Source organism: Fulmarus glacialis, unplaced genomic scaffold (genome assembly GCF_000690835.1).
Source record: "Fulmarus glacialis isolate BGI_N327 unplaced genomic scaffold, ASM69083v1 scaffold13307, whole genome shotgun sequence".
Taxonomy (NCBI): domain Eukaryota; kingdom Metazoa; phylum Chordata; class Aves; order Procellariiformes; family Procellariidae; genus Fulmarus; species Fulmarus glacialis.
The window spans coordinates 35,354-44,170 of NW_009223879.1; the positions used below are offsets into that span (position 1 = coordinate 35,354).

The following is an 8,817-nucleotide window of genomic DNA, read 5'->3' on the forward strand; positions in this document are numbered from 1 at the left end:
GAAATACGGGAAAGCAGAAGAAGGACTCTAGTTTTTAAGGGTGTTTCAGGCTGATTTGCAAAACAGTTCATTAAGCACTTAAACTTTCCAGTAGTTAATTTTTTTTCTTCCATATGGCTTGCACTTCCATGAGTGAAATACTGTACATTTTAAGGTTAACTGCTTGACATTAGACCATGTCTAGTGGCGTGACATTACCTTGACTCATAGTATATATAATTAGTAGGTGCTAAACTTTTTGTCCCTACATTTTAGAAAATTACTGTCTTTACTATAGAAATACAGCCTGACCTGAAAATGGCAGTGGTTAGTCATCTTTAATTGGACGACCTGTGTAATATTAATGATGTACATGCTGTTCCTAGGAAACTGCAGAAGACCTTAGCTGACAGTAACTGCAGAAGTGAATGGTGACATTTCACAATGTTTGCCAGGCACCAGAAAGGCACGACATTTTAAAATACTTTTTCCTCAATCGTTTATTAGGTTGTAACGTACCACGCAGTTAATCTAAGAGGGATGTAAAAGCCTTCTAAAAGCCATAATGATGTGATGACTTAGGTTTCACCAGAGATACTGAGATATTTATAAACTTGATTGCTGCATTTCATTTCTGATTACTTGCTCCGAAAGATGTTAGTATCCACCCATTCATTCGTAAAATGGGTGGATACTTCTATATTTGGGCTGAAATTATGTTTAAGCATTTATAAATGTCATGTTCAGATTGTTACACAAGACATACTTTTGCTATGGTGAATGAGAGATTATAGTTTGGAAAGATATTGTCAGAAAATGAATAAAATTAAATAAGAATTTTAAATATTCAAGCAGCGGAAATATTCCTTTGTGTTTGTCATAACGTGGACCGTGGGAATCCATTAAAACAATTTTACTTTTTTGTGGGGGTCAAATGAGAAAAACCAGTTATATTTCTTCATGCTGCTTCTCCCTTTAAGTTCTCCCTTTAAGGAACAGGGGTGTGTCTACTGATTTGGAGAAACTGTTTAAAGTTCATCATCAAATTGAGATTTACAGTCTTTTCATTAAAAAAATAATTCTGTGAGGCAATTACAGTTACAGAATCCTATGAAGACTGATTAACGTCTGCATTAAATGGCTCATGAAGGATTAATGGGAAGAGCAGCTCTTCCTCTAGCTAAGTAGCATGCTAGCAAGAGGTGACCAAAGGCTGTTTTCCCCATGGGATGGGCTGTTTTCCGAAGAAGTCTGAAGCTTTTAGAGGTGGTCTGGCAGGAGATACTCAATGAATAGACCAGGGAACCCATAAAGTGAGGATGCCACTGTACAGCTGGCATCCTTGGTGTTTGAGGTATTGGTGTTAGCCCATGGGGTGGAGGAGCAGGAGCTGGTTCCTTCAGGAGCCGTAGTGGGCCTGGGATGCTGGCAGCATCGCGGAGTCATCCATTAAAACTCGGGCAGCTGGGTGTGCTTAGCTCAGCCAACAGAGCAATGGCCTCAGCTAGCAGTCTGCCCTCCAGCTTGGACTTCATTGTCCTAGAGAAAAAGGTGCTTAGGCAAGGCTTTAGGTAAAAGTGACTCCAAAAAAGGGTTTCCAGAAGGTACACCCTGAGGTGCAGTTTTTACTCTAGCGTGAAAGGCTGAAATGCAAATGCAAATTAAGGGCTTCATTAACTCCAAAGTTGTATCAGCAGATAGTAGCCTGTAGAAGCTCCCTCAGCTTTTTGGGCACTGTGATGATAACTAATGACTTTAGCAACATTGTCCCTTTTTCCAGAATGGACTCCCTGACTTTGCCCGCGATGGGCATGGACAACTAATGCGCGAACTGCTAATTCCCCTGCAGTCAGCTTGTAGCATTAATTTATTTCCGCTGAACTAAACGGTAGAAATTGAGTTTGTTTCCCTTGGAGCAGCTGCAAAGTTTAGATATGAGAAGGACCCGTTTTTTCCATTGTGCTTTTAGATGTAAATTACACTGTTGAAATGATGAAGGGTAAAAATTGTCGGATACAGTCTGAAATTCAGTATCTTCTGATACTGAGCAGAAACCCAGTATTTCTTCGGTTGCTGTGCCCAGAGGTAAGAAAACGGGCAGCGCTGGGGAGCTGGCAGAGAACAGTTCCCACACGTGTGGACCGCACAGCCTTGATCTCCAGAGCCAGAGGATCGATAGGAGGTGGATTTCTTTGCTTCAGAGAAAGGTGTAAGAAAATGGCCAAGGGAGCTAAAATATGAACACAAAGTTAAGTTTTGAAGCAGGGCTGTTATTCAGCTCTCTGTTATCTTTCCCCTTTCATTCTTTTGCATTTGCTTTTACATCAGTTTTTTAACTCTTGGTTTGCTAGCAAAACTTGGAGATCTGCTGACACCTTGCTGCCAACAGGATTCTTTGAATATTGATTTCACACTTTGTGTTACAAGTAATGTTACTTTTCTTTATTAGTCTAAAAATGGTCATTGTTCCCTTTCACTGAAAATCACTGTCTCTTGTATTGTGGTGCAGGGAAATGCTGCTTTCCAGACCGATTCCTCCATGCCACAATGGCCGGTATATTTGACTGTTCCTTATTGCTCTTCCTAAGGAAAATAGAGCTGATCTCTTCAATCACTTTTCATAGGAAAGACTTTCCATATTTCCAATGACTCTCTTTACCTCTTCCTGAACTCCTTCTAGCTTTTAATGCTCATTTGAGATGGGTCATTACCACTGAAGAGACGCCGTAGCTGAGGCTGTGCTCTTGGTTCACTGTAGACTCTGAGCCTGTTTTCACAAACCCTTCTAAACACCCTTAACGATTCTTTGGGGAGAATCTGTTTCTGTTTCTTCATTTGAACCAGGCCTGTAAAATTCAAGTGGGAGAGAAAGGTAGGTGATTAATGCACAGGGCTGGGAATCAGGAGAAATGATTTCTCCTTCAGGCTTCCTTAGTGATGTTCTAGGAAAAAGCACAAATGCAAAATGCAACCGTGTTCGTATTTACCGCAGTAACAAATTTGCCTGTTAGCTTGTGAAGCACTTTTCCCATAAGTAACATGCTAATGTACATATGCATGAGTATTCTAATTATGAGACTATGTGATGTGCAGTTCTGCGTATTTTATTGAATAGTATCCATCTGTTTTAATGGGATCAGGTTGATTGCATGGTCTTGATGATTAGACCTCTTGCATTCCCTGGTATTAACAGATGAGAAAAAACAGTAAATAGGAGCTCAATGCCAAAAAAGGAAATGGAGGGTTTTAGTCACAGTAATGGCATTGTGTCTATCAGATAAAATGAAGCTATTTCACTGAAAGTAGAAAACCTTTTAACCTATCTGACAAAAAATTTCAGGGACGAATCCATGTGTACAAAAACATCTTAGCTGCAAGGCAAGAAGTCACAGTATTAATAGCCCTCTGTCTGCTAGCGTCTTATCACTGGATTAAGGTTAACAAGCATAGAAGAGTCGTAAGTAGATACGGCTCTGTACTTGATTAGCAATTATTTAGGTCTTGTTTGTGTAACACTCTTCCTGGCTTGAATTTGCCCCTGTGATAGTGCTAAAGGCTATTGCAAAGTGTGTTCAAAGACTACTCAGAGCATATAATCAGCAGAATGTTTGATTAAAGCTGTTAGAGCAGAAGAACCGCATTTAAAAAGGAAAAGGGTAAGAAAAAAGGGCTTCAACCCAGAAAACAGCACATTCTTCGTTTTAGTTCCAGGACAATCCTTTTAATCTCATTCAGGTATTTACATTATACTAAAACCTTTCTGGAATTAGGGACCAAAATGTAGTCTTATAAAAGGTAAATTCTTCAGAGGTCTATAAGACCTATCTTGTGTGTTTTTCATGTCTAGGGTCATAAGAATGCGACTAATGAGCAATTGGGAATGTTGGACTGCTCATTTATATAATATATATAATATTTATTGAATACATATTATACATTGAATATTATATATGAATATACAATATATATTAAATCAACATTAAATATATGCATAATACTGGGCTGTTTATTGGAATATTAGATGGAATGATTAATTTATGAGTTAGGTTATTGTACTTGCTTCATAAAGTCTGAGCTGACTATCCAAAGCAACTGCTGAGCGAGACTTTTCAGATCACTAGGATCAACAGCTGTTGCTTCGGTAAAAGAATTGCAGTTTAATGCATGTGTAGTGTGATAAGCTTAACCTAATCTTGAAGAGAACATTAAAGATAAGAAGCTCTGTTAGTGTCAGTTTAAATATTTAAAAAGTACCTAATCAAGACACCCTTTTGTAGTATTGAGGCATCAATTGCATTAGATCTCAACAGTAGTAATATTAATGGCCATGCTTAACATTTATTTTGGCATACTATGTTGTCCTCTGTCTTCTTTCTTTGCCTTCGGCAAACAGCTGAATATAAATTACTATTTGTTTAGTTAGAGTTTAGAAAAAAAACCTAAATCCACTTTTCTGAAGCAGGCTTGTAGCTTCCTGGGGATACTGTGGCCAGTTGTAATAATAGTGATACCCACATCTCAGGTGTGCTGTGGGATCCAGTCTATGGGTGATTTTTATGTGTTGTTCTAAGACTTGTTCTTCCTTTTTCTTGCAGGAGAACCGGAATTCAAATATGTTGGGAATATGCATGGGAATGAAGCTGTCGGAAGGGAGCTGCTCATCTTCTTGGCTCAGTACTTGTGTAATGAATACCAGAAAGGAAATGAAACTATTATCAACTTGATCCATAGCACACGTATCCATATCATGCCATCTTTGAACCCGGATGGCTTTGAGAAGGCAGCATCCCAGGTTTGTAAGGCTACGTATATAAGAATAGTTATCAATGCCTAAATCAACCTTAGGTTCATAACGACATTTGGGCTAGCAGTTTTACAGATACATGAACTCTTGCTCGTGATTGTTGAATAGAACAGCGTAACTGAAGTATTTCCTAATAGTACAGTAGGCTTGTTCTGTTTAACAAGGAGGATTTTATGCTTGGGTTTTCAGCAAATAGCCATCTCTCTTGTAAGTGAGTTTACTGTATTTTAAAATATAATGATGTTTGTGTTCCATGCATATTCTTTCATCTAAGTTCACTGACTGAACTGCTTCCTAAACAAGTCACTTCTAGTAATACATGATGTTTCAAAAGTGGTAGAAAAGGGAAAGTTGATATTTCCTTTAAGAATATTCTCATGTAAATGCACTTACATGAATTATTCACATTCATCAGAGCTTGATCCCAAAACAAGCAAACTTTGTGAGCCATCTTTTTAATATGAATAACTTTGATCCTAAATTTCAGGCATGAGGTACTTTAATTAAGCTATTAGTCAAGAAAATTTAGCATGTATTTTAGGATGACGACTCAGTCAAGAAACATGTAATGTGTTAATGCATAATTAGCAAATAGAGGTCAAATAGAACCCTGTTATATACAGCTTCTGGTGTGTATTATGTTCTAAACAAAAATAAGAATTTTCTTGTTTTACAAGGTATATTTATTTTTTAAATTAATATGGAAATGTTGACTCTCTTTATGTGACTATTTATTTATGATTAAATAAGTCAAACCTTATTAAGATCTTAATCAAACTGATTCTCATGAAGTCTTTAAAAAAATGAAAAACCGCAGAACTCTTAAACCATATTCGGTCGTATGTCTCCCTCTCGTGGCAATGAAGCAGAAGCTGTCCTCAGATTGGTGCAGATTCTGCAATAATATAATTTGAAACCTTTTCTCCTTAGTCAAAGTACACTTGCTTTTACAGGATTGCCTTACAAATTACATATGATTTATAATACAATTTGCTTTAGTGTCACTGTTATTCTAATTTAGAAGTATCTTGATCTTGTACACAGTGTGTGACAGTAGATTCAATATACCCCAAGATTAAAACCAGTAATCAAACTAAACCTACTTTACAGAGTAGTGAAAGCTTAGAGAGACAAGCTAGGGAAAACTATACACTCTGAAGGCATTTCGTTAATGCAACCCAAAACCTATTTTAGGGAATCAGCTTAAAGAAAAGATTTTTGCAAAAATTCTCACTGCATCTTTATTTAGTGTCACCATTGCAGTGAACGAAGCTGACAGACACCATAAAAATAAAAATCTTAGGTAAATAAAAGTTAAGGTCCTTCCTTACCTTGAAACTATTCAGAGGAACTTCGAAACAAGTGCAGACATTCCTTGTGGCTGGCTGATAAATCTGTAGCTGCTCTGAGGCTCACTAAAATGTTTCCATAGAGCTCTGGGAAGAAATAGGGGTGACTCAGCTCCTGGTGCTTCAGAAGTTTTTACTCCCACATGATCCCTTCTTATTTTCAAGAACATGAGAAGTAAACCCATGGTTTAAATTTGCATGGGTTTTCTATGGGTAAATATACCCATAGAGAGCTTGATATGTAATCTCCTGAATCTACTCATCTCCCTTCTCTTTCTGTTCCCTTTCCTCATTCAGCCCGGTGAACTTAAAGACTGGTTTGTTGGTCGAAGCAATGCCCAAGGGATAGATCTAAACCGAAATTTCCCTGATCTTGATAGAATAGTCTATGTTAATGAGAAAGAAGGTGGCCCAAACAACCATCTGCTGAAAAACATGAAAAAAGCTGTGGACCAGAACCCTAAGGTAAGTAGGGGCTGAATATTGGGTCACTTATATGCCCATCCCTTCCCCTATACTTAAGCAGACATGTAGCAGCCTCTAAGAGCTGTGCGTATGGTCTTTACGATTCACATTCTTCTAAATATTTTGTTCATTTTGTTAAATGTATTCGTCTGATGCTTCTTGAAGTTTTTCTCAGAATGGCTTATTGTAGTAAACCCCTTTGATCCATAGTGCTTAATCCTTAGACAATTCCTCACTCAAAGCATGTTTTATTTTTACGGCCAGAGAATGTGAGCCTTCTCCCTTGATTTGAAGCTATTCTTGCAGATATTCTGCATTTTACCATGGCCAGAAATTCACTTGTGTGTTGTGCTTAATTACGTTGCTGGCTAGATAGCTATTCTCACATATAACACATGCATTTCTGATAAGCTTAAGCCTTAATATGCAGGTGTATATCTGGAGGGATTTTTATCTTCTTGTGTTTACCCCCAGAGGAGGTTTTAGAAAATATCCTATGTGACTGCAGTCCCATAGGATTGTGGCCTTAATAGCCATATTCTGTCTTCAAATTCAAATCATTAAATGAAGTCATTTTACTTTCCGTGCAGAGAATAGACTGCATCCTACCAACATTTATTTTGAATTAGATTCCTTTCCTTGGTTTAAAATTTGGTAGGCTTTTTTTAGCTTAGTAATGGGAAGAAGTAAAAGATTGAGATTGCTTTATTTGTGGTCTTATTCTGAACTAATTTACACCAGTTTTAGACTTACATTAATCTACTCAATATAATTCTAAATCTTGAGGTAAAGGATTCAGTTCTCTCTGAATTGCTGTTCATTTAAATGTCTTACACAATATATGTGATAATAATTAAGCCCACTATATATAATTGAATAAGTTTCTATGTTGAATTATCAATTTGTAACTGCTGGTAATGCTATTTTGTTGTAGCTTGCTCCTGAAACAAAAGGTGTCATTCACTGGATTATGGATATTCCCTTTGTGCTCTCTGCCAATCTTCATGGAGGAGACCTTGTTGCAAACTATCCTTATGATGAGACTCGGAGTGGTATGTAATACAAGTTAACATGAAATAGTAGGAGATAGAAATTACATTCTATACTTATGTCACTGCTTCTTAAAGTCCACTTCGTAAACATCATATCATTGCATTGTAATGACTTATTTTAGCATATTAATCACATGTTTAAAGCTAGTCATTGTATGACCACGTTTTTTAGTTTTGAAGATGGTTGTTTGTTTCAGTAGAGTTACATCACAAAAATTACGTAAAACCTGAGGGAATCATAGTCCCTCAGATATTTTAAACAAGGCAACTTAGCTCTTAAATTAGCTGGGGCTGTTTGTACCCTGTTAACTGGAGTGAGAGAGATGTGTCTAGGCTGCCTGTATGATCTAAGGTTTCTCTACTGGTACCTTTAAAAAATGAATTTCTGAAAGCAGTAGTGTGCTAATAGAAACAACTATCATTGTTTCCACTTTCTCAGTATTGGTCCCATATAAAAAGGATCCCATTGTGGCAGAGATGTTATCATTTAGCACATGGCAATATTAGTTTGTTTTTTCTGCTACTAGAGGATGTGCACGTGACTGAAATGGTCATGATATGATGGTATTATTTGTGATTGACTTCCTTCAATCTACTTTCTCACAGTTGAATTGCAAATCCTTTTAATACCAGACTGTAAAACTCTTTAGGAAGAGACCTTTGTCTATGTACTCTGTGTTCTTCTAAGAAAATATCTAAAGCCTAGAATAGCTTAGATTTTGTGGTGCACTTTTAAATTAACATTTTCATAAATATTAAGACTGATATGAATAGTCACCTTAATAATGGGGCAACCTGGTACAGGTAATTGATGAAGTATTGGGGAAATGTTAATGTTATTAAGGTAATTAATTAGTTACTGTATTAGTTTGTGATGCTGTAGGACACTTACCCATGTACAGAGAATTTCCAGGCACAGTCCTCCTGTGCAGTGCTGGTAGTCGAGGTTGTGAGCCCAGTCAGTATGACTGCCCTTTTAATAATCCTGGTTCCTGGACTTCTATTTCTCCCTAGGCAGTGCTCATGAATACAGCTCCTGCCCCGATGATGCTATTTTTCAAAGCCTGGCTCGCAGTTATTCTTCTTTCAATCCCGCTATGTCTGATCCAAACAGACCACCATGTCGTAAAAATGACGACGACAGCAGCTTTGTGGATGGAACAACTAA

General features: G+C 37.3%; 1 protein-coding gene across 1 annotated transcript; it reads left to right on the top strand.

Moving 5' to 3' along the window:
* Positions 1–4,574: 4,574 nt before the first annotated feature.
* Positions 4,575–8,812, top strand: LOC104079813 (carboxypeptidase E; the record flags this gene model as incomplete). Its single annotated transcript, XM_009581970.1, has 4 exons — positions 4,575–4,771; positions 6,430–6,597; positions 7,532–7,649; positions 8,664–8,812. Coding segments are annotated over 4 exons (632 nt in total), but the record flags the coding sequence as incomplete, so codon positions are not given.
* Positions 8,813–8,817: the final 5 nt, after the last annotated feature.